Source organism: Canis lupus, chromosome 36, assembly GCF_048164855.1.
Source record: "Canis lupus baileyi chromosome 36, mCanLup2.hap1, whole genome shotgun sequence".
NCBI lineage: Eukaryota > Metazoa > Chordata > Mammalia > Carnivora > Canidae > Canis > Canis lupus.
The window spans coordinates 772,210-799,497 of NC_132873.1; the positions used below are offsets into that span (position 1 = coordinate 772,210).

The 27,288-nt window shown below is 53.0% G+C and overlaps 1 protein-coding gene and 1 long non-coding RNA gene across 9 annotated transcripts in view; one reads left to right on the forward strand and one right to left on the reverse strand.

Annotated features, from left to right (window-relative positions):
- Window positions 1-659: 659 nt before the first annotated feature.
- LOC140625339 (uncharacterized) lies at window positions 660-1,997 on the reverse strand. Its single transcript, XR_012024693.1, has 2 exons — window positions 1,552-1,997; window positions 660-1,266 (listed from the first exon to the last, which is right to left on the reverse strand). It is a non-coding gene; the product is annotated as an uncharacterized lncRNA (long non-coding RNA).
- A 334-nt stretch (window positions 1,998-2,331) lies between these two features.
- The window catches only part of ERICH1 (glutamate rich 1), a 42,208-nt gene continuing 17,251 nt past the window's right edge, over window positions 2,332-27,288 (forward strand). For 5 of the 8 annotated variants that reach the window (XR_012025109.1, XR_012025110.1, XM_072813404.1 and 2 more), the window contains exons 1-2: window positions 2,338-2,461; window positions 14,635-14,778. Coding sequence is in view for 6 of the 8 variants with exons in the window: in XM_072813404.1 (XP_072669505.1) it covers window positions 2,434-2,461; window positions 14,635-14,778 (172 nt within the window). In the remaining 2 variants the exon portion in view is untranslated. Of the gene's footprint in view, window positions 2,462-14,634; window positions 14,779-16,608; window positions 16,731-27,288 lie in introns of all 8 variants that reach the window. The other 3 variants (XM_072813407.1, XM_072813408.1, XM_072813406.1) reach the window with 2 other exon arrangements.

Here is a 27,288-nt window from a genome sequence, read left to right on the forward strand (position 1 = left end):
GTGATGGATTACCTTTGCTAATTCTGAATGGCAGTGAGATTTTTAGGACATTTTGGCTGCAATGAGGAGAAGAATAGAGTGGAGTAGGAGTGAGGAAATGAGAGTGGAGGTGGGGATCTCACCTTAAAATGCCTGGAGGAATTCTAGGGGGATGACGAAGGCCACGGACAAAAGGAACGCTGCCGGGAAAACACCCTTGTTGCGGGTTTTCTAGGCAGGTTATGAGGGGAGAGAGAAGCAGGAGAGGAAGCACAGCGGTCCCATGTCAGGCTCTGCGCCTGGGCTGATGGAACCTCTGGGAGGTCACCGAGGGGCAGGTGCACACAGATAAGCCTGTCCCGGACCCCAGGACATGATGTCCTGTGACTTAGGAGCAGGTACAGAGGGTGTGGATGTAGGACACACGCTGCAGATGACAAAGTGGAGGCTGACTTTGTCCTCAGTTCTCAGGTTCTTTCAAATTTGGGTGTGAAGGAGATTAAGGATTTAGGGCGGCGGGAAAACCTGTGGTTTCTGGGAAGATTTTGTGATAAAGCCACCAGGTCCAGAGTGGGCTTGAACTCTGGTGGGATGTTGCAGAAGAGAAGGAAAGTTCACAACAAGGCCTCATCGAGGACATTATTCCAGCAAGTATCCCCTCCTTCTCCTGTACCAACGTGTTCTAAATAACCTTATTTATTCAGTATTTAACAAATACTGCCTCCCCCCACAATGCCCCCATCTCCCACATCCTTGCCATTCGGTACCTTTGTTACAACAGTAGCCCACACTGACCCATCGTCATCTGGAGTCTACAGGCAACCCCGTTAGGGTTCACTCTTGGTGTCGGATGTTCTGTGGGTTTGGACAAGTGAATGGTTGCCTGGACTCACCAGTCCCTGAACTCTAAAGTCCTAGTCAGCTGTTTAAGGGATGCCTATGATGATGTGTCTAGCGAGCCTCTCAAACTTCACATGGCGGGCCCAAGGATGAGCCTCTCGGAGGCTTCCCGTCTCCTCTCTGCGACTCCATCCTTCCAGTTTCCGGAAAAACACTGTGGACACGTGCCGCACTTCTCTGCTTCAGAGCCCATACGAGTCAACATGAGAATCCCTTGCCTTGTCGACCAATATATCAGAAATCTGAGAACTGCGTCCTACAACCTCGGATGCTCTCACTCTGATGCTGGCCACCCAGGTCTCTGTGGGTGCCGGACGCACACTGGTCTCCCGGCTTCCTCAAGGGACTTCTTCAAGAGGTAGTTCACAGAAGTTCAGCCCTCCGCTCCTGCAGGCAGATGATTTTCCGGGGCTCGCTGGGTTGCCATAATCCCCTGGGGGCCCTTGTCCCAACAATGAGGCCTGTTTCGTGCCTGATGGCATCGGTCCCTCGGGCCTCCTTGGTCCTGCTGCAGACACTGTCCACCCAGGACCCTCACGGGGCATCGCCTCCCCTCTGCTGAGTGCCCTTTGCCTGGCTGCCACCGAGCCTTGCTCCCTCTGCTGCCAGTTTGGCCCATGTGACCTTCCTGCGGCACCTCCCGGACCACCCCCGTCCCCGGCTCCTGCACACCTGACATGCCCTGTGTCTCGCTGCAGTCCCTGCCCGTCTCCCATCATCAGACTTCAGACACATCCGCAGCGTCCTGGACGCTGACACGGACAGACGGGGCTCTGGGCAAATGGAGTTCCTGAGAAGGCAATTCAAGAAAGGGAGTGAGGGATCAGTCAAGGCCCCAGAGGTGCGGTGGGGTTGGCTGGGGTGCGCAGGGAAGAATCGCACCCCGGGGAAGGAAGGGGGACAGGGGAGGGCGGTGGTCCTCGCGGTGGCCGCCGGCAGGCTCTCTTCCTCCCTTGGCCCCCACGCCCCTGGTTCTGGGGTCCCCTGGGGCTCCGCGTGCAGGGCGGGCGCTGCAGCCGCTGTGGCCCTGCGGCCCTCGCGATGCCACGGTGGTCCCCAGCCCGCCCGCCAGGCCGCCCCTCCCGCGGGCCTCCAGGCCCGGGACCCTCCCCCGCGACCCCTCCGCTGACCCCGTGCCATGACCCCCACACTTTTTGAGTGTCCAACTTCAATTTATCTCGAAACTGGGAAAAAATAAGGCCTTCCCTTTTTTCATTTGAATATCCATGATTAAACGGCAACGCGGAGGCGAGGGTTTAACAGGCGCCCGAGAACCAGAGGCTGCAGACCCCGCGCCCCGGTCTCCTAAGGAAGCCTCGCTCGGGACTCCTCCTCTTCCCTCTGAGCACGCGCGGAGCTCCACCGGCCACGCCCACAGCCCCGTACGAGCCAATCCGCAGCCGAGGAGCGGTTGATTGGCAGTCAGCGGGAAAGACCCCGGATCCCGATTGGACACGCCCCGTTGTGGGCGGGCCCACAGGGCCGGAATCCGGAAGCGTGGCCGCGCTGCTCCGGCCCTGGAGCGGGTCCTGCGGGAGAGAGCGGGGCCCCGGGATGGCCATGGCGGCGCTGCGGCGGCACGGTACGCTGGGAGGCGGCCTGCGGGCGGGGCGGCGGGGGCGGCGGGGGCGGCGGGGGCGGGGGCAGCGGAGCCCCCGGGCCCTGCTCGAGGACCCGGCCCGCACCCGGGACCCCTGGGCCACCGTCCTCCCCCCCACCCCCCGCCGGGACCCAGGGCAATGTCCTCCCCCATCCCCACCCCCACCCCCACCCCCACCCCCGGGACCCAGGGCGCTGTCCTGCCCCCCCCCCGACCCAGGGCAATGTCCTCCCCCATCCCCACCCCCGGGACCCAGGGTGCTGTCCTGCCCCCCCCCCCCACCCCCCGACCCAGGGCAATGTCCTCCCCCATCCCCACCCCCACCCCCGGGACCCAGGGCGCTGTCCTGCTCCCCCCACCCCCCGACCCAGGGCAATGTCCTCCCCCATCCCCACCCCCACCCCCACCCCCGGGACCCAGGGCGCTGTCCTGCCCCCCCCCCCCCCGACCCAGGGCAATGTCCTCCCCCATCCCCACCCCCACCCCCACCCCCGGGACCCAGGGCGCTGTCCTGCCCCCCTCCCCCCTGGACCCAGGGCAATGTCCTCCCCCTGCCCCCACTCCCACTCAGGGCCCTGTCCTCTCCCTGCGCCCCTGCCGGGACCCAGGGCCCTGTCCTCCCCCTGCCAGGACCCCAGGACCCTGTTTACTCCCTCCCCCCAGGACCCCAGAGCCCTGCCCATCTCCACCAGGACCCTGGACCCCAACTCACCTCCTACCAGGACCCCAGAACTCTGTCCCATCTCCCACTAGGACTCCAGCCCACCTTCCACCTGGACCCCAGACCCAGGCAGGTGTTGGCACTTAGGGCAGGAGGACCTCCAGGGCCCCGGGTATCTCTGGGACCTGCATCCCAGCCCTGGGTGTCCAGGGGCCCTAGGCGGAGGTGACAAGGCCTGCGAGACCCTGAAGGAGCAGGAACCCCTTTCCATGAGTGAATATGGGATTTGTGGGGCCAGGACGGTCCCCCAAACCAGTGCAGGGACCTGCAGCTTGTACTGGAGCAGTACACTTTGTGACTGGTGTTCCCCCTTGGAACAGGTCGGAGGCCTCTCTGAGCCTCATTGTCTTCATCTGTACAATGGATATGATAGTCTGCTTTTTAACCAGCACCAAAGGGGTGGAATGCATTTCATTGGTTAACATTTTGGTGCCTTAGAATCGAACGTCAGAAGATGCAGGGGACTCCCATCTCACATAAGGTGCAACTAAATCTTGTTCCCACTCAATCATCGGCACTCAAGTGAAAAGTGAGAAGGTTTTATGTTTGCTGTTTAATTGAGGTATGATTGACGTTCAACCCTGTATAAGCTTAAGACCTGCAGCATCAGGACCTGACACGCATGTGCGCCACAAAATCACCACGCAGAGTTAACATCCATCACCTCATATGGTTACGTTTTTCCTTGTGGTGAGAACCTTAGGACTTGCTCTCTTACGAACTTTCACATGGAGCGCAAGGCATTGTAGACTGGGTCAGCACGTCCCAGGACTCATTAATCCTGTAGCTGGGAGTCTGTACCTATAGGCCACCTTCCTCTATAGAGCCCTCTCACTTCTGTAAACCATGAATCTATTTTCCGTATCCACGCATCCAGGGGTTTTTAGATGCCACATATAAGTGGGGTCATATGGTATTTGTCTTTGTTTGACGTATTTCATCTAGCATGAGGCTCTCAAGGTCCACCTATGTGGTTGCAAATGGCAAGATCACCTTTCTTAATGGTTCAATATACCATTGTGTATATACACTGCAACATCTTTATTCATCCATCCTGGATGGACCCCTAGGCTGTTCCATGCCTTAGCTATTGTAATAGTGCACCAGTGAACATGAGGGTGCAGATACCTCTTTGAGCTCCAGATTTCATTTCCTCTGAATAAATATTCAAAAGTGCAGTTGCTGGGTTGTAGAGAAGCTCTATGTTCAACTTCTTGAGCACCCTCCACACTGTTCTCCAGAGTGGCTGCACCAGCTTGCATTCCCACCTACAGTGTAAAAGGGCTCTCCTTTCTGCACGTCCTTGCCAACATTTGTCATTTTTTGCCTTTTTGATTATTGCCATTCTAACAGGTGTGAGGTTATTTCTCACTGTGGTTTGGATTTGCATTTCCCTGGTGACTAGTGGTGTTGAACATCTTTTTATGTGTCTATTGGCCATCTGGATGTCTTCTCTAAAAGAATTTCTATTCAGATCCTCTGCCCGTTTTTTAATTAGCTTGGTATTTTGTTGTTGAGTTGTGTACATTTTTCATCTATATTGGGTGTGAATGCCTTCTAGGTGTGTGACTGGCAGATGTCTACTCCCGGTCCCCAGGCTTCCTCGTCCTGTTGATGGGTTTGTCTGCTGTGTGGAAGCCTGTGGCTTGATGTGTCCCAATTGTGGATTTCCACTTTTCTTCCTTATGCTTTAGGTGTCCTGTCCAAAAATCATCACCAGGACCCATATCGAGAAGCTCTTTCCCTGTGTTGTCTTCTAGGAGTTTTATGGTTTCGGGTAAAAGTGAAGGTTTTGATACATTTCTTATGTTATTTGGATTGGTTCAGGCTGTGGTTTTCTTTTTTCTTTCTTTTAAAATGGATGATTGTGGTTTTGCCCTTTGAAATGAGAAGTCAAATATCCATTTTAGTTAATAAGCACTTGCATAAAATATGAAAAAGTAATTTCTCAACCAGGCAGAATATGGAATCAGTAAATAGAGTCCCCATCTCTGTGGCTTCCTTTATAGGAAAGCACTGTGGGTGCCTCCCTCTTGCTCTCATCCCACTGAGTCTTGACTTCACTTAGTGAGCTTTAAACACAGATCATCATAGGTTAAAATGGCTTAATTTCTAACCAGTCAGATGTTAGTCTCCAAAATGAACATTAAAACATCTTAATGAGTGCTCACACCACTGTTTTTACGTACACGCACACACGCCAGAAGGAGTGAAGACTCTGTGGGATGGCTGTCGAGCCCCCAGTGTTTCTTCTCCGTCACACCGGGGCCCTTCCTGTAGTGCACATCCCACACGTTGTCATGACCCTTCTAAGCCTCACACTGAGGGCTCTTCCCCCTGCAAGATGTCGGGGTCATCTTAGTGCACCTAGTGAACTTGTAAAAAGCTTTCTCTGCTCACCAAATTAAGATGGATGAAACCCTGCATTGTTTTACTCATTTAGGAGCCTTCTCTAAAAAAGTCCTCCTTCCCCTGGGGGATAGGTGATAAAATTGTCAGAGTGAGGTTTTAAGACACTGCAGTCAGAAGGATGGATTAGAAAGCCTTGGAAGTGTAAAATTTAAGTGGGAAGCAAAATACTAGTTTTGTGAGTCTTTTTAACAAGATCACTGAAGAGCATGTCTCTGGGACAACATTCTGCTTCCAGAAACACTGGGAGATTGCAGTTGGAAAAGTCTGAGCATTCGTAACTTATTGAAGCCCATGGTTTGGGAACCGTGTGGCTGAGAGGGCCGTGGCTGGTGCAGACTTGCCCTCACAGCTCTGCCCTCTTGCCGCCCAGTGCCTCTTCAAAGACACCGGGTCGCATGCAGAACTCGCACTTAACACTCGCTCCCACAGCAAACGGTCACGGAGTCTGCTGAGCGTGTGTGACATCTTCATGCCCTGGGAACAGAGCAGGGACTTGGACGCTTTGGCTCTAGCTAGGCAGGTTCCAGGCTATTCCTTCAGGCTAGAGTCACTGCTGTGGCTGAGACACATCCCAGGAAAAAGATACTCCGCTCTGGCACAGACCGAGTAAGCATGACAAGGGCAGGCTGGCATTCCATCTGAAGCTGTGACAGCAGCCGGCTTCCCTGGGAGCAGAGTGCTCCCCCTAGGTCGTGTATCTTTCTGATGCATCCATCTCCTCTGAGACAATTTGTAGGATTCATGGGGAGGATGTTTTGCCTTTGCAGCAATACTACTTGAGTAAGAAGCAAAAATTTTTTTTTTAATGTGCTGTATTTTACGTGGAGAAATGTATGAACGGTACTAGCAGATGTCTCCTGGACAAGCCTGTGAGTTAGCAGGCAGGCAATGAAGTGAACAGCCCTCCAGGACTGAAGCAACTCACAGGAAGGCCCCCATGTCCTAAGTGGTGGGGAGGTGGGCGAATATCCAGCACTTACTGGAGTGCTGACTCAGGTGGGGACTGGCTGTGCTCATGCTCACGGGAGCAGAGGTGGGGACAGCCTGCAGCAGCAGGACAGCATCCGGAAGGAGAAGGATGGCCAGGTGGCCTGGGTCGGCCCCAGGACCAGCTCTTTGGGGAGGGGCACTCCCAGGGAAGAGGCAGGCTGCAGGAGGGTCTGGTCCCCATCTCACAGGCTGTTGGCCTCAGTAGCTGCACAGTTAAGTCTTCAAACGAGTGCCCAGGTATAGTGTCCAGCCACCTTCCTCCCAGGCGCCTCCCCAGGCCACCTGCCCAGGCCTATCCTCCTGTAGTGGGAGCATAGTACTTCTTGAAGTAACCCATCCATTTTGAGGAACGCTGCCCGCCCTACTTCTCCTTGGGTGTGGTTTTGCTGGAGCACGTAAGGGGAGTCTTGTAGCTTGTCCCACAATGCCTCCTCTGCCTCCTCAGAGGCAGTACCTCTGTACCTCGTCCTCCCTGCTTCCCAGCCCCTGCTACGGGATGCTCTGCACGCTCTGGAATGCCTCTCCTGGGAGGCATGCTCCAGCTGGCTTCCAAAACAGAGGATACCTAACTGCAGGCAGGCCAGCCTGCTGAGAACGTGGGCTCCATCCCTAGCCAGGAGGGACACGCTCGCCTCTGGTCCGCCGTCTGCACTGTAGACGCCACTGGCCCTCCCTCCCTGCTCCTGTGCCGATGAGATGAGCACTGGGTGGAAAGCGTAGAATGAACGGGTTCAAGTCAAGAGCATGGCAGAGTGCCCGTGCCCCAGCAGTGCACCTCTTTCTCATCTGGCACCCCCACCGCGGGCCAGCCACTTGTTGACCCTAAGATCTCTCATCACGATGAAACGGTCATCTCCTCCTCTCGCATGATCAGGATTAAGTGAGTGAGTGTCTGTGGCTCTGGCCTCCCACCTCTGCACACTTGCATGTTCCCCAGGATACCACATCCAGCCCTGACCTATCTCCACCTACACCTGCCTGCCAGGCCCATGAGGCAGATGGCCAGGTGGGGGAATGTGTGTAGTGCACATAGTCCCATTGCTTCTTAATGAGACCTTGCTCCTGCCCTGCCTGACCTTCAGGGGATGAGCCTCTCCTGGGAGCCGGGAGTGTGTGGCCAGCTGAACCACTGGAGCTACAAGGTCCTTGTCCTCCAGGGACCCTGGCTGGGTGCAACCTGCACTGTGAGTGGTCTCAGTTCCAGCTGGCCTCATCCCCTTCCCTGTGTCCTTGCCTCTGTGTTCAGCATAACCCACCCCTCACTGTGGGGCTATGTGTGGTTCAGGTGCTAATGACAGCGACCCTGGAGCAGTGGGGCTGGGATAGGGTGTCTGTGTGTCTGTGCGTGCAGGTGTGTATCTATGTGTGTATGTGCATGCACATACATATGTGCATGCATATGTGTCTGTTCCTACGTTCACGTGTGTCTGCATGCATGTGCATCTCTGTTCATGTGTGCATAAGTATGTGCACATGCATGCGTGTCTGTTCATGTGTGCACATGCATGTCTGTGTGTATCTCTGTGTGTGCATGCACATGTGTGTTTGCATGTCTGTGCATGCATTGTCTCCCATCACACCCTCAGACTTACACACTCTGCCATCCGCCCCCTCTGGAGCCTCAGAACCACAGGCTCTGGTTGGGATGCACCTGTAATGGAAAGAGACCTCTGTTCGTCTGCTGAGCTGTGTGCCTCGTGGCTGTGGGGGTGCAGCTTCATCCTTGGGCCTGTGAAGCTTCCTCGGTAGAAATAGCCCGGCTTTACTTATTCATGTGAGTCCTCAGGGCAGAGCCAGCAGGGCTGGATCAGCACCCCTACCCCAGCCTGTCAGCCCCCATGAAGGTATGTGCCCTCTCACACACGGCTGCCCTCTGGGGCATCAGATCAGATTCCTGTCTGAATTCTGCTACCAGGCAGGCTTCCTGTGCTCAGCAAGCATTTCCTGAAATGAATGACTTGGGTAAGAGACAAACAGATGGCACTGTACAGACCACGAATCCTGGGCCCTGGCTACCCAGAAGCAGCTGCGTTGGGGTAGGAATTGTGAGCTACCAGAGGTTTCGAGCATAGCGGGGCTGGTGTTTGCTTCCGTAAGGGACAGATCTGAGAGTGGACAGGGTAATTATGGGAAGGGGCAGGGCCAGCAGCAGGAGGGCCAGCCAGCCTGTGGTTGGGGTTTCACCGGTAGGTGGGGACAGCCAGGAGTAAGGCAGCAGCCCTGGGGAACAGAAGTTTCCTGAAAAAAGAGGACATGGGGACTGACCTTGTAAGTCCAGTGACATGTGGGCGGTTGCAGACTGCTGTCTTGTGGATCAGATGTAAGTCGGGTGGGGCACGTGGACAGAGTGAGTTCTATCACCCGGACACCAGGTGCCCACCCTGAAGACACAGCAGCAGGCCCCATCCCTAAGTGGAGGTGGGTTTAAGGACCCTGAGTCGTGGGCCCCTCCCAGTCTGTGTTGCTCTCCCCACCCCTGCAGCCCTCCCAAAGCAGGTGGTTAACCTAACTACTGGTGCTAGTGACCGGCTGCCAGCCTCGCCATGTGTGCTTTGGGTGGAATTCAAGATCTAGTAGATGAAAAAGCCAAAATTCATGAAATTGGGAAAAATGAAACTTTTGGCGTAGTCAGGAAAGCATCCTGTGTGTGCCCAGGACATGAAAGCCAGTGTCCGAGGGGCACGTGAGCCTCGTGGGACCGTGCTGCTCCCTTAGCATGCTCGGTGAGGCCGGGAGCCACCCGGCCCTGCATCCCTGCCGTGTCCCCGCTGGGACAGACCTGCTGACGGCTGGTGCAGTAAGTCATGTTAGACACTCTACAAGGAAAAATTTAGGACAAAGTTGGGAATTTTTTTTTTTTAAGTGAAAGTTTGGGGAGAAAAAAGAATATTCAGTAAATCTAATCCTTAGATGGGATGAGCGCATCAGATTGGTCACGGTGTATGTTCTGATTATCTCCCCTTTGAGTGCCATTTGTGGTTTTATTTTGAGCACTGTTTCCCTTTTAATTAGTACTTCAGAAAGCTTGCCAACTCTTGCTTAAATCTTAGCTAATTATTCTTTCATTTATGATTCTATTATGAAGCTCATTAAGAAACTCATTCATTAAATTAGCATATTATCCTGAACTTTCATGTGAAGTGACATAGTGCTATTATGAATTTATTCCTAGATTATAGACAATGGTTAAATACCTTGCCTCATTATTGGGATAAAATGGAAAAAATAAAACATTGAATATTGTTGAGAAAGCTGTGGATAGGCTGGCAGGTACTCAACAGGCATTTAAATATAGTCTTTCTTGAAAAGATAAAACTCAAACTATCTAGTTCCAAGAAATACAGTAACCCTGTCAAATTTCAACTTAGAGTGTCTGTTGCACCCTGGTACACTGAGCCAGGATGGAAGCGGGGGTGACGCGACCCAGGATTTGTTGTTGCTAACACCGTGAGTGTACGTGCATGTCTGTGGCTGGTGTGCCCTGGAGGGTGTGCCCCTTGCACCAGGCTTTGGTGAGGAGGGGGCACAATCGCTAAGCCACTAAGCTTCTATCAGTGTCCTTTTCTAGTCTGGTTTCCGACAGCAGTTTTTCATTTAAATATGGTTTCAAAAAGCTTGGTGACTCTCGATTCTGTGTCATCACTTCCCACTTGTCAGTCTGTCCACTGGAAATTCTATAAAGGTGCGCTGTAAACCTATTCGTTCTATGTTTTCCTCTCAAAACTTTTAAAGGTTAGCGTCACTGTTTGGGGTCCCTTCTACTTTTGTGTGATTCCCAGGAGTATGTGGTCCATCCCTTCCCCATAACATCCAGCCTTGAAACTCTGGCTTTGGAGCTGACTTCCTTCCTCGTGTCCTCAGATGAGCTCTACACATATTTTGTTTGTCCTCTCCGAGTCGGGCTTTTCCAGACACACTGGCCTGTAGGGATGCTAACGGAGGTTTTGATATACTTGTCTGGAGAATCACAAATGAGGAAACATCATTTCTGCTCTCAACCATCCCAGGCTCTCCCGATGTACAATGTGTGTCTAGTAGAACGTAGCTTTACCCCCATTTGAAGTGACGTGTGCCGTGTACGCAAATATTGAGAGAATATGTGCTACTTTGCGACCAGAGTGAGCTTTTTGAAAGCTCACTCCTTGATATTATGGGGTGCGTCTTTTGTACCACATATATGTAATCTTCTTTTGCTTTTCTCAGGATGGGGTATTACACAAGAAAAAGTTCCTATTTCCATTTCTTTTCTCATACGAGTCTTTTCGAATGGAACACACTGCTTGTTTGCTCCCTTTGGGAGCCTGCGGGCCAGGAAGCACAGCTGACGTGCAACCCATTCCCTAGCGGGAGCCAGCTCACCTGCCGCAGGTGTCCTCAGGCTCTGCTCTTGAGGCACAGCACACAGGAGAGCGATTTCCTTGAAATGCAGCCATTTACACCTTTGTTAAAAATGGAACACACTCTTCCCTTTTGTATACTCAGATGTTAGATTTTTTTTTTTTTTTGGATGTTAGATTTTAAAACCAGTAATTACGCTGAAAAAGAGTTAATGTTTGTAGTGAGTGAACACACAATTTCAACAAACCAGAAGTGACAGATGCTTTTAAAAAATAATGCTTTATGGGCAGCCCGGGTGGCTCAGCGGTTTAGTGCCGCCTTCAGCCCAGGGCCTGATCCTGGAGACCCTGGATCAAGTCCCACGTCGGGCTCCCTGCATGGAGCCTGCTTCTCCCTCTGCCTGTGTCTCTGCCCGCCACCCCCCCCCCCCGCGTCTCTCATGAATAAATAAATAAAATCTTTTTTAAAAATTAAAAAATAAATAAAAATGATGATTTACTATGTACCAGTATCCTGAAAAAAATACTGGTACCTTCTTCTATGTTCTGCTTTTTTTTTTTAACATGAATCACTATAGAGATCTGGCCAGTAGGAAGACATGCTTTGTTTACAGAATTAAGTCCCTATCTGTGGGAAATCATCCAGCAGTTCAGAGGGTACGTGTTTTATTCATAGCTGGAGGCTCCAAGTAGCAGTGAGAGCTTAAGTGGCTCTGAGACGTGTTTTCAGGCCTAAGCTAGCCGACTATTTCTGTTTAAATAAACTGAGCTCTTTTAGTAATAGGAAACTCCAGATGACTGCTCCATGCGCCACGGTGTCCCTGGAAACCAGGCACTGCCGTGTGCCGTCGTGCAGTGGGCAGGAACAGATGCTCGGGATGTCTGCTGGTCTTGGGGCACAGCTGTTCCTTCCGGTCCCCCACAGCATCTGACTCCTGACATTAACATCCACCACTGAGTCTCAAAGCCTGGGGTAGAGCGAAGTGTGTCACTGTCACCATGTCTTCCAGCAATAGTAGTTGCCAGAAAGTTACTTTGTTTGTTACACACTGCTCTTTAAAGTGCTTTTTTTTTTTTTTAAACATAATATTTTTAAGAAGACGTTATGTCTTAAGTTGTGGCAATTGAAAGCATTCCGTCATCATGCTTAGCAAATGATTTCATTCTGAGATACCTGGATGTTCGGATTGGGTTAAGATTTATTAGTTAAAATTCTCCTTGTTATAAGTAAATAAATAAATAAATAAAAACGAGTAAATAAATAAATAAAAGTTAAATTCTCCTTGAAGAGAAAAAACTCCCCCTTGATACTGAGATACACATTGTGACACGTCTTAGATCACCTCTTCTCGTGCCTGGAGATGGTGCAGTTTGTGAGTCAGCTGTGGATCACGGATAATAGAAGGTAAAACCAGTATTTGCCAGTGTCTGGTATCCAAGGCAGTCTGAACAAGTGTCAGGAATTGTACATCAGGCACTTGTTCCCCGTGATGATGTCATGACCAGGAGTCGGGGTGGGAACAAATCTCTCCAACCTTACCGCTGCCAGAGCACAAGCATGCTGCCACCAAGTAGCTGGGTACCAGGGTTGTCCTGGAGGTCCTGTGGTTCCACAGGAAAGGGTGGGTTTTTGCTTGTGAGGTTTTAACATCTGTTGCTGTAGGACAAAAATCACGGTGGCCCCTGGAGTTATAAGATTCTTAACCCAGCTCAGCTTAGGATGCTAGAAGTTTCTTTCTCAGTTTTTGGACTACAGTGTTCAGTTTTAAATTTTAAAATTAGAATCACCTTTGCCATTTATTAAAAAGTAACCTGAACAGATCCTCTTGACCTCTTTGAACCTGCCCTCTCCCACTCTTCCCCTCACAGAATAGCATAAGATGTAAACTTATAGAACTTTTAGGTTTGTATTTGCTTTTGTTTTCAAATCCTGAACATACAGCCTGCTTTCCTGCATTCTTACGTTGTTGGGAGGTTGTTTGCAGTAACTCTGTGGTTGCTGTGCATGCCAGGTGTGCATCCTGGATGGATGCAGTACCGTGCACGTGCGACCAAACGCGTCTGTGGGAGGACTGTTGTACCCGTGAGCTCCCTGCACCCCAGGCCCTGCCTGTGACCCCGGCTCCTGGAGCAGCTCGTGGTGTTGGGAAGAGGCCGCGGGGGCACAGGTGCAGGGTAGGAAAGGGGAGCTCCGTGCTGCATGCTTAATTAGGATACCAGGTGCAGTGTGTGTCGGGTACCAGGACGGGTGTGTCTGTGTTCGGCAGTGTGTAAGGAAGAGAGGTGCCGCAGAAAGCGTGCTCGCAGGTGGGGCGGGAGCGCGTGGACGGCCAGGCGCGGTGGGCATAGTCACGTCTGTGTCGGTGCCGCTGTGGCCGGGGCATTTCCGTCCGTGTGGCGGTGGGAGATGCCGGGGTCAGCGCCCCTTCACCCAGGGGCCTCCCTAGCGGGGGGGAGTGGAACCCCGCTCTCCGCCACGGAAGGAGTCACCCAGCTGACACCCGTAGCCAAAAGCCTGCCGCCTTCCCTTCTGTACACTGCTGACGACCACGGAACGTTTCTTGTGAACATCGTGCAGAACAGGCTGTTTGTCCCCACAGTCCTGTTTGGGTGACACTCCAAGGCACGTGCCTGTGAACCCGCTGTGCAGAAGGCTTTGGGAACATTGCGCCTCAGCAGATCGTATCGGAAGCACACTTTGTGTCGGGCCCGTGCTCCCGCAGATTTCGTAGAACATTCAGCAAAGTCAAAGCGCGTGGGGAATCTCTCAGTGCTAGGACGGGCAGTCTTCGACGCCAACGTCATTAGCAGGGACAGCTTGCTTGGAGCCGGGGAGCGCCCTGCCCAGAGGAGCCGGCCCCGGGCCGGTGGGTTGTCACGGATACCCTCAGGGGTCTTCACGGAGGAGGGAGCCCTTTCGAATCTTTAAACCCAAGCTGTGTTTTTCCAACTGGAGCAGGTCAGTGGGAGTCCCTCCTGTAGGCGGCTGCCTGGCAGTGTCCCCGTGCGCTGGCTCCCAGCGTCCTGACCCCAGGGCAGCTCTCTCCTGTTTTGTTGTGTCTATATTTACCAAGGTTAAAACAAATTCATTTTATTAACCTTTCCCCTCACCTTTTCCAGGACGCTGCTTTGAGGTTTATGCCTGTTCCTTATCCACACTTCAGGACAGAAATATTTATCCATTATGATAGCTTTCCTTCCAGTTAGAGCAGAATGCCCACTAAACCTAAACCCAGTGAAAAATGTGCATGAGCGTGAAGAGGCGGGTCGCTTCCTAGCTACAGCCGTGAGCATGTGCAGTTGCGGTGGATGCAGCAGCCCCCTTGAGTACACACCGAGTTCATATTCACCACAACCCAGGCCTGCCGCCCGCTCAACCCAGCCTGGCTCCTGTCCCCTGTGTCCACACCTGTGGGCATCCCAGGCTGCTGCTCCTGTAGGGAGGGGGTCCTCTCATGGACCAAGCTGGGGGGCCCCTGATAGAAAGTACAGGGACCCGTGAAAGGTGGTGCTTGGGGTCCTCCAAGGGACGGTCCTGGGGGCTCTTGGGGGGACAATGCTAGGTTGTTGTCACATACATTCCCTTTTCTCTCTGATGGTAAATATCAGGCTATATCTTTATTTTATATAAAATCCATTTGTGATTTAAATGAACTACTAAGAAGAATTCCTCTTTCTTTGTCACTTGGTTGTAGTGTTTGTGGAAAAAGTGCTGAAGAGGCTTTTCCCTAGTCCCTGTGGCCAAGAGAAGAGTGGGCCCGTGACTGCAGCTTCGGAGCAACCAGCTGAGCGAGCGGCCGCTGCGGAGGTCACGGGCAGCAGTGTCCCCACGGTGCCAGGTGAGGGGCTTGCAGATGTGGGGGGCAGCGACAGATTCCTGGCGACCGTCACATTGCCCTGGAGCAGGCGGCTCTGGCCTGGCCGCGGCGGGTGCCAAGCTCCCTGGCTCTCGCAACCGGCAGGACAGGGGTCCTTGACCTGTGCTCCAGCCCAGGGTGCGCAGGGGGCAGAGAAGGCAGCAGTGCAGCCTCTGTCCCAGACCAGCTCAGGACTCTGCTGGGTGCTTGGGTTCACCAGCACGCCGCTCTCTGGCCCCGGAGACCACCGCTGACCCTGCCGGCCTCGGCTTCCCATGCCGTGGCCACCCTGGCCCAGCCGCTGGCCCTGCCTTGGCTCTGTCCACACAGCACAGGCTCCTGACAACTGTCCTACTTTGGTCCCTAATGCACTGGTGTATGGCAGAGGTCTTCCCAAGCTCCTCAGACAGGAGGGTGGTGGCTGTGGAAGCCTCATCAGCTGGCTCCCCGGCAGCATGGGGTCTCCCGCTGGCAAGGGACCACTCTGCAGGGTTGGGGCACCAGTGAGCGTAGGACACGTATGGGCAATGCCTGAGTCCCGTCCTTGGGCTTGTTTCTGGCTCTTCTGGCATGAGTCTGCTCTGGACTTTGTTCCCACGCCACTATTCCCAGGCGCTGGCCTTTCCCCTGCCGTCCTCCCAGTGCAGGGTCAGGACACAGCGACCACCCCTCACCAGAGCTGGGGCACACCGGGCAGCCACCGCTCGCTTTCTTTGGGGGCTTTGTCCCACATGTACAGTTCTCAGACCCACACTGGCCCTCGAATGCCTGCGGCCCAGGTTGTCACAGCAGGCACGTCCCTGAATGCCAGGCCGTGTAGACGCTGGTTCTGAGTCCCTGCTTGGCCCTGGCTTGGAGCAGGGAATTCTTAGTACCTGTGAGGAGTTACAAGGGTAGGCATGGCGTGGTGGAGTGGCGAGGACCAGTGGGACCAGGGGCTGTGTCCCATGAGGCAGGGAACAGAGGATGGCTTTCTCTGTCCGTTTGGTTATTTCACAGATGCTGGTGAATGAACCTAACTTCTGTGCTTTTGTGTGAAAAATCCATATAATGTACAGCAACTTGTTTTCTGAGAGAGAACAGCGAGCTTGCGGGGCAGAGGGGGAAAGAGAATCCCAAGCAGACTCTCGAACGAACGAGCACGTAACCCCACACGGGGCTCAATCCCACGACCCTGAGATCATGACCTGAGCTGAAATCAGGAGTCGGATGCTTCACCAACTAAGCTACCCAGACGCCCCTAATTTTTTTTTTCGATAAAATTCGCTTACCCTCAAATTTACTGTTTTAGCCCTTTCAAAGCAGTGATTTTTAGTATATTCACAACACTGTGCAAACAGCACCACTAATTCCAGAATATAGTTATCATTCCAGAAACAACCCGGTGCCCGTGGGCAGCCACTCCCACCCCCGTCCCTACCTGCTGTCCTGGGGGTTTGCGTCTTCTGCACAGCCCACATGTGGACACCTACGCTACGTGGCCTTTGTGAGTGGCTGCCCTCACGTGGGTCCTGCACATCGTATCTGGACCCCCTTCCTCCTTACCGCCCGATACCACTCCATTGGATACATGGAGCTTGTTTGTGTATTCATTGCTCAATGGATGGACGTTTGGCGGGTTTCTCCTTTTCGGCTGTAACCCGAGAGAATGCACGTGCAAGTGTGTGGACATGTGTTCTCACTTCGGGGAGTGCGCCTTCTGGGCCCCATGGTAGTTCTGAGGGACCACCCCCCATGACACTCCTGCAGTGGTTCCGGGGCTCCAGCCCCCCATACCTTCCCGCATGTGCTACTCTGTTTTCTTGTTGGCAGTGGTCCTGGAGGGTGTGCGGCTGTACCTCATTGTAGCCCTGGTTTTCATTTTCCTGAGACTGAGCATGTGGAGCATCTTCTCCTGTGTGTGTGCAGAGAAATGTGTGCGAGCATCTCTGGAGGTTAGACCCGATCACATACATATGTGATCTGCAGATACTTTCTTCCATCATGGGTTGTCTCTCTACTTCCTTGATGCGTCTGGAAGCACAAAAGCTTTCAAGATTGATCGCGTCCAGTATATCTAGTTTTTCTTCTGTTGCCTGTGGTTTGGGTGTCATCATTAAGAAACCATCGTCAAGGAAAGCCTGGGTGGCTCAGCAGTTGGGCGCCTGCCTTTGGCCCAGGACGTGACCCTGGGGTCCCGGGATCGAGTCCTGTGTTGGGCTCCCTGCATGGAGCCTGCTTCTCCCTCTGCCTGTGTCTCTGCCTCTCTCTCGGTGTGTCTCATGAATAAATAATTAAAATCTTAAAAAAAAAAAAAAAAGAAAAAAACAAAGAAACAAACAAACCATCGTCAAATCTAAGGTCCCAGATTTTACATCCAGGTTTTCTGGGAATTTTACAGTTTTACCTCTGACATTTAAGTCATAGACACCAATAGGCTAAACAGTGTGTGGTGTGAGGCAGGGGTTCAGCTCCAGCCTCAGCCCTGCAGTGTTCACGGAGGAGATTGCATTTCCCGCTGAATCACCCTGTCACCCCTGTTAGACATCAGTTGACTGTACACTTCTGGGTTTATTTCCGGGCTTTCAGTTCTAGTCTGTTGGTCTGTTTGTCTGTCCTGTGCCAGGATCACACGGTATTAATTACACCTTGATAGTAAGCGTGGAAGTGAGGAGGCAAGAGTCTTACGTTGTTCTTTTTTAAGACCATTTTAGTTGTCAAGGTACCTTGCAATTCCATCTTTAGTTTCTTTCAACAATATTTTGTAGATTTTACTATAAATTTTACACTTAAAAAAAGGTTTATTTTGAAGTATTTTATTCTTTTTAATACTGTCGTTAAATGGAATTACTCTCTTTCTTTGGTTTCTTTTTGGAATGCTCATCACTGGTGTGTGGACAGGCACATGAGTCCTCTGACCTTGGATTCAGCAATTATTTCCTAAATACAGGAATTCAGATTTCTCTGTCCTAGTCTTGTATCCTACAGTGTTGCCGAATGCGCTGCTGTGACAATTCTGTGTGCGCACGCATGTGCCGTTACACAAGATCATGTCGCCTGTGGCTGCAGATGGTTTGCTTCTTCCCATTCAATCTGAATGCCTTTTCTTTCTTTCTTTTTTCCTTTTTTACTTCCTAGAAGGTCAGTGTACCATTGAGGGGAGGTAGCAAGGGTGGAAATGCTGGTGTCCTTGTGGTCTTGGGGGAGGACCCAAGCTCTCCCTCTGCACAGGTGTCCTCAGGGGGCTTTGCACACATGCTGTTTGACAAGATGACACTCCCTCCTAATCTAGGGTGTTCAGTGTTTTTGTTTTTGTTTTTGTTTTTTTTTTTTGATTATGAAAGAGCTCTGGTGTCGATGCCACTCTGATCCTCCATCCCTTTGGAGATAGCCCATTGTCACACACCCCCCACCCCCTGGACCACTCTGGCTTTTCCCTTCTGACCCCAGAAAACAGAGACAGAGCACAGACGTTTTATTTTTTTTTTTTTATTTTTTTTTTTTTTTAGCACAGACGTTTTACAGTAAGGATCTGTTTCTGTCCACTGCACTGGGTGGCCCATGGCAGATAGGCTGGAAACACGGTGCAGCACCGTGTCCCTGCTCATGCTGCCCTGGAATCCCTGTTGCTGGGCTTTGGGGCTCCTGAGAGATCACCTCATTTCCTCTCCTCTTATTTTTCTGTCTTTATCATTTTGGTCTGCTTTCTGGGCAGTTTCTCAACTTTATTGTCACATTCTGTGCTTACTTCTCATTCTGTTCTGCTGTCTCAGCCTTTGGGGGAGTCAGAGGACTCCACTCATTGGCAGGTGGGCCCTCTCTGACTCGGTCTCCCCACACACCCAGGGCTAGCCCTCCTGCCTGCGTGCTCAGCCAGCAGCCGCTTGCCAGGGGCTCCAGCTCTGGAGCTACACTCTGTGTGATGGGCCTTGCTGTGATTTCAGGCTCAGCCTCCTGGACACCCTCGGGTCTGCTCCTAGCTTCCAGAATGGCACTGCTCTGTCCACCCTCCTCCAGGTGAGGTTCAGGGAGGGCAGGGGCCACGGAGGCCTCTGTGGAGTCCTGCGTTTCAGGCCACTGATGCAGATGAGCAGGTCGTGGGCTGTGTGAGTGGGATCTGCCCCTGTGCTCAGGGTCTGAGCTCCGTGATCGCTGCTCTGAGGAACTGCCCAGGTGCCCTGTGGGACGTCTTGACTCAGCCGCTCTTCTCCTGTTTGTAAAGGAGGGCCCAGTGGGGGTAGACACCACTTCGGTGTACCCACCAAGGGTGACTGGGAATACTGGTCTCCTGGAAAGAGAGTGAATTATTCTAAGGACGGGTAACACATCTCTTTGCAAGTCAGATATTTGACATTCCTTTGCTTTTAGCAAAACTGAGGGAAATAATTGAGTTGTCAGCCAAAAGATCATTAAAAGTAAATTTGTTTGATAATGGATTTCTCTGTGACTTTTGGCACATGATTTAGAAAAAATTTAGTGAATCAGGTAATACTGCTATTTTTAAAAAACCACTGTCATCTACCTATTTTTGTGTTCAAACTTTCTGACCAGCTACCTCTGTAAAAATGCAAAATAGTAATAGCATTCCAACAAAGCCCTGTCTGGTTTTAGCAGGGACATGCGTCCTTCCACACTCCTTCCCTCTCAGCAGGAAAATCGTTGCCAAAAGGACTTGCCTCTGTGTTGGGAAATCATGAAAAGCAGTAACTGTTACTTTGATCCATTGCCTTCCAGCAGTTGTAATAACTTAGAAAAATATTTACATTTAGCATCATTGAAATTTTTTAAAGAATACAGTTTGAGAAGTGTGATATGGTGTAATTATTATTTCAGGACAGACTTGTAGGGGAGTTGGACCCCTAGAGGAGAAAAGGATAATGAGTCAGTGCTAGTTCAGCAGATGCAGGTGCCCCTCATTGTGTGCTCCACATAAAGAGGGATGTTCCACGCACAGCACAAGCAGGTCCTTGATACAGCAGCTCTAAAATGTGTGTATATGAGGCAGGCAGTTTAAATGCATCATTTTAGGGAATACGTGTGCGGGAGCAAGTGCACACCCTGGGCAGGTGGGTGGATAGCAGTCAGGTAGGTTTGTGCCATTCATCTGGACTTGCAGGGGTCTGTGAAGAGCGGTCTGTGCAGAAACATCTATGAAGGCCTGGAGTTGCCCATGAAAATGGGCAAAGAGTTGCAAAGCTCTTTTTGGTAAAAAGTGCAGTTTCCCATTCAGATGTGAGTATTTTCTAATACAATCTCACTGCACTCAGGTCTTTCAACTCTTAACCTTCTGCCACCGCTGGGAAACCTCCTGTTGCCTGAGGAATACAGCACGCGGACCCCAGGGCATTATGCTGAGCGAGGTGGGTCAGGCAGAGAAGTCCCCGCACGGCGTGATCCCACTTCTGGGTGGATGCTGAAGACACGGCATTCACAGGGGATGGACGGAGGGTGCCCCGGGTGATGTGGGGCACGCCGGTCACAGACACGACCGCCGGTTCTCAGGGAGGCGAGCTGCGGGCTCTACCGTTCAGACCATTCCTGAGACCAGATCCAAAACGTCCTCACTGCGGCGGAGTGGTCATTACCTGCGGGGAGGGAGCCGTCAGGAAGCCCCGTGGCGATGGTTTGGCGACATGTGTGTCAGATCCATATGCTGTATACATTGAAGTTGCACAGTATTTCTGTTGTATCTCAGGAGGGATGGAGGAGCAAGATGACACCAGTGGAAGCGAAGCCCTCAAACGCCTCCAGGCTGTTTCCCTGCCGCCTCCCTAGAATTCAGAAACCCCGCTTCCATTCCCTTCCCACTTGGTTCTGTAGAGTGTATGCTCTACCCTATACAGGTGTTGTGCTTGGAGGTTTGTGAGACTGTTACTGATCTCACTGCTGTCCATGTTAGCTGCCATGGTGCACTGTGGGGGGCTGTTTCAGAATGCACCCCCTGCTGGTGGTCTCCAGCAGTCTGACTTTGCCTGTCAGGGCTTCAGGTTTGTGCAGCTCCCTGGATCTCTGCAATTGTGATTTTCATCACATGGAGAATGTTCAGGAACTACTCCTTGGAGGGCTTCAAGTTCACGTATGAGACCATCTGACTTTGTGCCTCAGCCCAGAGGACGTGTTGGTGCCAGGCCGTCTCCTCTCCTGTGGGCTTGTTTGACCTCCATGGGGCCGCTTGCGTGTTCTTACATCCCAGCCAGCAGGTACGAGTGGCCAGGAGAAGTCCACCTGGCCCCGGAAGCTGCTGTCCCTCACCCAGCAGTGCTCACGGGAGGGGCCGCCTCCCCCATGCTCCTGCTCACCCTCCCAGCTCTCTCTGGATGCAGGGATGCTGCCCGGAAGTGGCCTGACCCTTCCCTGAGGTCGCTGGCCTCCAGGCACCCTCCACTGAGCGCCTTGCCTGGTGTGGAGATATGAAGCCCTCTCCCTCCCGGGAGCCCCTCACTGGGGTGCCCACCAGGCTCAGCAGAACCCTCAGGGGTGCCCTCAGATCCCTGGCCTCACAGCCTGCCTCCCTGGACCTCTGTCCCCTCCTCACCTCGGGAGAACCCCACCTGTCAGGTGCCGCCCCATGGCCCTCAAGCTTGCCCTGCCCCGTTTCACTGGGTTGGCCTGTCTGCGGCGCCCCCAGGATGGATGGCGCACGCTGCCTGTGATTCCGTCTTGGCTGGAAGTACATTGTATGTTCTTCTGGCTTTTCCTCCTGGTTCTTTCTATGAGTGGAGGTGTGTGGGGTTAGCAGTGACCTCTCCTTTGCACAGGGCACGTCCCAGAGAGGTAGCTGTACATGCACTCCGGTGACCCACATGCCAGTTCCTGTTTCTCCAGGTCCTACTGAGTCAGTAGCACCGTGACCCCTGACTGAGCCAGGACTTGGGGTGCTGACCTCTGGGCAGTCAGAAATCCATCTGTAACCTGTGACTCCCCAGAACGTACCCGCTGCTGGTCGCTGTTGACAGAAGCCTCAGCAACCACACAAACAGTTCGTACGCTGTCTGTGCTGTACACGGCACTCCCACTGCAAAGTCAGCTAGAGAGGAGAGAATTATAAGCAAGGGGCGCCTGGAGGGCTCAGTCTGTGAAAGGCCTGCCTTCAGCTCAGGCCTTTGTCCTGGGGTCGAGCCCTGTGTGGGGCTCCCTGCTCCGTGAGGGAGTCTCTTTCTCCCTCTGCCTTCCCCCCACTTGTGTCCTCTCTCGCTCACTCGCTTGCTTTCTCAAATTAAAAAAAAAATTTTTTTAAAAATCATGAGGAAGAGAAAATATATTTACGATATATACTGTATTTATCAAAATCTGTATATCCATGGACCGCAGCCATTCAAACCCATGTTGTTCAAGGGCCAGCTAATCAAATGCAGGGAACCTGCATCTCAATTTAATATGCACTATTGATTACTAGTGACGGACGCTACACAGTATACACTCCTCTGTAGACCATATTGGAGGGTATTTTTCTCTTGGGTTTTTGGTTATGTATCTTCAGATTTCAGTTCTTTTTGTATTCCAAATCTAAACTCATGACCAACTATATATGTTGCAAGTACCTTCTCTCCATGGATTGTCTGCAGTTTTAAAAACAACAATGTGTTCTACTGTGTAGAAGTTACTATTTTTTTTTAATAATGTTTTATTTATTTTTTTTAATTTTTTTAAATTTATTTATGATAGGCACACAGTGAGAGAGAGAGAGGCAGAGACAGGCAGAGGGAGAAGCAGGCTCCATGCACCGGGAGCCCGACGTGGGATTCGATCCCGGGTCTCCAGGATCGCGCCCTGGGCCAAAGGCAGGCGCCAAACCGCTGCGCCACCCAGGGATCCCTAGAAGTTACTATCTTTAAGCTTGTGTTTCATGGTGTGTGTTTGTGGCTCAAGAAGTCTTTTCCTAACTCTGGGAAACCAACTAGGGGTGGTGGAAGGGGAGGTGGGCGGGGGGTGGAGGTGAGTAGGTGGCGGGCACTGGGGTGGGCGCTTGACGGGATGAGCACTGGGTGTTATTCTGTATGTTGACAAATAAAGAAGTCTTTCCTACCTTAATAGTAGGTACTCTCTGTCTCCTAAGAGAGAGCTCTCCGGGGTAGGTACCCCGTGCAGTGTCAGGTGCCGGGGAGGTGGTCTCACCTCACCTCCGGCAGGTTTGCCTCAGCCTTGTTCGCAGGAGAGAGCGTCCCCAGTGGGTTTCTGGCTCCTGCAGTACCCTTGGCCCAAGCTGACTTAATTACTCTGGCTTATGATGCACATTAATACCCAGGGGGGAAAATCCATTCAGCTGTTCTTCTTCAGAGTTTTCTCAGCTTTTCTCGGCCCCTTGCTCCTCCATGTTTATTTTGATCAGATTGTCAAGGAGTGCACAAAAAATATCATTGAAAAAGTGCTGCTTTGCAGAAGTCTCTGACAGGACATTTCACCAGGCCCGTGATGGCGAGGATGGGCCCAGGGTGGAAGGTGCATGTACATCATGCTCAGGGGAGTGGCAAGAGTTCACTGTTGGTCTTAAAAACCCACCACGTTCAGCACTCAGATATTTGTGCTTTTACGTTAATACCGTCATGAAAAAGGAAGTGCCTCTGAAAGCTAACTGCCCTGCTGATGCATGTCCAAGGTGATGCGGCCAAGCCGGGACCCGGAGCTGGAAGCACAGGGTGCGGGACGGCTTTTGGGACAGGATGTGGCAGACAGGCTAACTGCTCACCATCAGAACAAAGAGTAGCCCACAGACCCACCCCACTGGCAGGTGTTATCCAGAGCTAAGCACCATCCAGTGACGAGGCAGTGAGACTTTTCATTGCACATGAAGTAGCTGCCGTGACATTGCAGCTTGGACGCTGGGTAACAAGACTGATGGTGGGGGTCGTAGGATGTGGTTTGTGCGCACACAAGTGGGGGTGCGCCGGACGCATGGGTGTGCTTTCAGTGTGGAGTGCATGAGTGTGCACGGCGTGTGGGTGTGCAGGGTGCATGGGTGTGCACGCAGTGTGGGGGTGCACCGGATGCATGGGTGCACACAGTGTGGGGGTGCACCAGACGCATGGATGCGTGCTCAGTGTGGGGTGTGTGGGTGTGCGGGCGCATGGGTGCGCTGCTGTGTGGGGGTGTGTGGGATGCATGGGTTCACTTGCTGTGAGTCTGCAGGGTCCGTGGGGATGCTTGCAGTATGGGGGTACATGGGGGTGCGGGGCATGTGGGTGCGCTCTCTATGGGGTGCATGGGTGTGTGGGGTGCATGGGTGTGCTTGCAGTGTGGGGGTGTGGGTATACAGGGTGCGTGGGTGTGCAGGGTTCATGGGTACACATGCAGTGTGTAGGTGTGCCGGGTGTGTGGGTGTGCAGGGCATGTGGGTGCACTCTCAGTATGGGGTGCGTGGGTGTGCTTGCAGTGTGGGGGTGTGGGGCACATGGGTGTGCTCGCAGTGCATGGGGGTGCGGGGCACGTGGGTGCGCTGCAGTGTGGGGGTGTGTGGGATGCATGGGTTCACTTGGCAGTGGGTGTGTGGGGCGTGTGCATGCACTCGGAGTGGGTTGCATGGGTGTGCACGCTGTGGGTGTGTGGGTGAGCTCACAATGTGGGGCATGTGCCAGCCTGTGCAGTGTGGCTGCGTGTGTGTAGTGTCGGTGCCTGGTGAGTGCATGTGGGGGGCATGTTTTCCTCTACAACGTAGATCCAACCTCTTGAAATGTCGAGGTTCGAGAAGATTCGCTGGCAGGACGGGAATGGGTGCCTGGTGTCCCCTGTCCAACCAGCCCTGCGTCCTCACAGCGTTTTGCCACTTACCCCAGGCAGGCAGGAGATACTTTGTGTTTTTCCTGAGAGTGGCCTCCTTCCTGGTAACTGTGTCTATTGCCCGGAGCTTCTGAGCTGACATTTAGGACTACAGGAGGCAGTCTGTCTGTCGTGTTGGGAGCTCGAGCCCCAGGCACGGGACCCTGGTGAGGGCCTGCGATCACATGAGCAGGAGGTGCTGCTCTTGACAGCATTTTCAAAGTACACATGCCACGTGGTCGTTGAGGATTCAGCAGACCGGGTGCCCATACACCCTGGGACGAATGTCACATAGCACAGCCCTTCAGGATGCGGATTAAGCTCCTCCTCCCTCCCATGTCGCGACTCCACTCTGCACGTCAAAGGGACTGCACCACCTCTGGATACTGGAGGGCCCCGCAGTCACTCTGACTTCGCTCTTGTCCGCAGCCCAGATGATTTCCCCCAGTCCCACAGCTTCTGTGTGTGGGCAGGTCAGGCTCCCAGGCTGACTTCTCCGTCTGGGCCACTTCCCAGACTCCAGGCTCAGCCTCTGCGGCTCACACAGCCCTGTCTACGCAGCTGCCTGCCAGGTGCCCTCTCCCCCATCTCAGTAAACGTGGAAGCCTGCAGCTTGTCCCCCGTGTCCTCTCCGTACACGGACCAACCACCAGCACATCCTGGGTCGGACCCCTCTCAGAGGAAGTTCCATTCACCTGGCTGATGTGTTCTCCTTCCCTCTTAACGGGAAAGTGTGCTGAGTTGTATGGAATCATGGTGGCCCCGAGACTTCCACAGCGATGAGAGAACTCTTGTGTGAGGTACAAGAGTGGGGGCCAGGGGGCCAAGATGGCAGAGATTGTGCATGGAGTGGCCTGACCCCCTTCACCTTCCAACCCCCAAGAATGACGCAGCTGTTGTCTGCATGAAACCCACAGCAGGTGCGTCCAGCAGCTTTATTCCCGACTGCCAACCCTGGAAGCCACCAAGATGCCCTGGGGTGGGCGATGGATCCATGACCTCTGGTCCATCCAGGCAGGGGGTGGTGTTCAGTGTAAAAAAGACAGGAGTCAGGAAGCCCCAAGAAAATGTGGAAGAGGCACAAGTGTAGACCAGTAAGTGAGAGAAGCCTCTCCGAGAAGTCTACGCACTGCACAATTCCCACTCTGGAATCATGACCTTCTGGAAAAGGCAGACACGGGCACAGTAATGAGGTGAGGGGCTGCCAAGGGCTGAGGACAGGGGACGAGCAGGTGAGCACAGAGGGTACTTAGGGCAGTGGGACAGCTCTTAGTGGCCCTGTCCTGGTGGGTACAGGTCATCACACATGTGTGCAGACCACAGAGCGTGTGACACCCTGTGATCCAATGAAGGCCGTGGGCTCTGGTGATGAGGATGTGTCGGTGGGGGACCTTTCAGCGTAACACACATACCCTCTGACGGAAGCACCCATCTCGGGAGGCTGGGGCAGGGGGTGAGGAAAATCTCTGTACCTTTTCCTTAGTTTGCTCTGAACCTAAAACTGCTCTAAAAATGTAAAATCTTTTTTAAGAAAAAAGACTTTACATTTTTTTAAAAATTACTGAGCTTTTGAGGTGCTTGGGGTGAGTGGACAATTTGTAGAAAAAGAAGGTGCTGAATGTTGCATCTGGAAAGACAAAGGGCAGAGGAGGAGCCCCGACTCAGCACCGGCCTTCCCCAGAGCAGGGACATGGGGGTCACCTCCGGGACTGGCAGGGCGGGTGGCAGGGCTCCAGGTGTCTGGGCGTCTGTGCCGAGTTTCATTCGTTCTCCAAAAGGCAGGAAGGCAGAGCTGCCTCCGGAGCAGAGGCCAGGACCGTGACAAGGTCAGAGCTGAAAGTCCAGCGTCGGTCAGCTAGCCGTGGAAGTAGGTTCGGTGAACACGCGGCATCTGTCGCGGAAGGAAGGAGCTGTGAATGGTGGCGCCACGAGCAGCCTCTCTCCCTCTCCCATCAGTGACAGCATCTGCCTGAACATCGGGAGGGCCCATGTGCTTATGGTGGTTTTGTTAAAGTCGGCTTGCGCGGCTGCTGTGAGCATCATCGGGAGCAGGGATGACAAGCGGTGGGCTCTGTGGAGGACCTCTCCGTGGGGGACAGGCCGAGGGGACAGGCAAGGCGCAGAAGGATGCCCGGGCATCCGCGCTCCGCTCCCAGCCAGGTTGTCCTCCTCTGGCTGCGAGCGTCTGCACTGCCCCTTGGGCCCTGGACACAGTCCCGGTGAGCTCCCGTGGGCCGGGGCCTGGACCTCTCCTCCCGCCAGCTGCTCCCGTGTCCTGCGCTCCCCGCCTTCCCAGCCTGCTGTGTGGCCGCGGGCCCCGCATGGGCCGGCTCCCTGCCTGGCGGGAGATGAGCTGCCTGCTGTCACGGTGTCTGGTGCCCTGTGTGGTGCAGTGGACAGCCAAGCACGTACTGTGACCTCCACCGGAACTGGCTCACTTGAACCATCTAGAAGCTTCCAGAAATAATGTGTGGAAAGGATGGAAGTTGATATGTGGCCAGGGTGGTCTGCTTGGAAGCTGCCCCTGATCCCACCAGATTGATGGGAATCATGGACTGTGAAGTAAAGTAGCCTAGGAGCTGAATTCTTCATTGTAGCTTCAAGAAAGTGGAATACATTGATGGTGGAAGATTTTGAGAGTGTTTTGGGTTTTTACATTGAAATGTCTGAAAGCCACATTCTGTCATATGTATTAGTGATTTCTTTCAAACCTTGTTTTGTTGTTTTTAAAATGTCAATTTTTCTGTGAAAGATGAATGG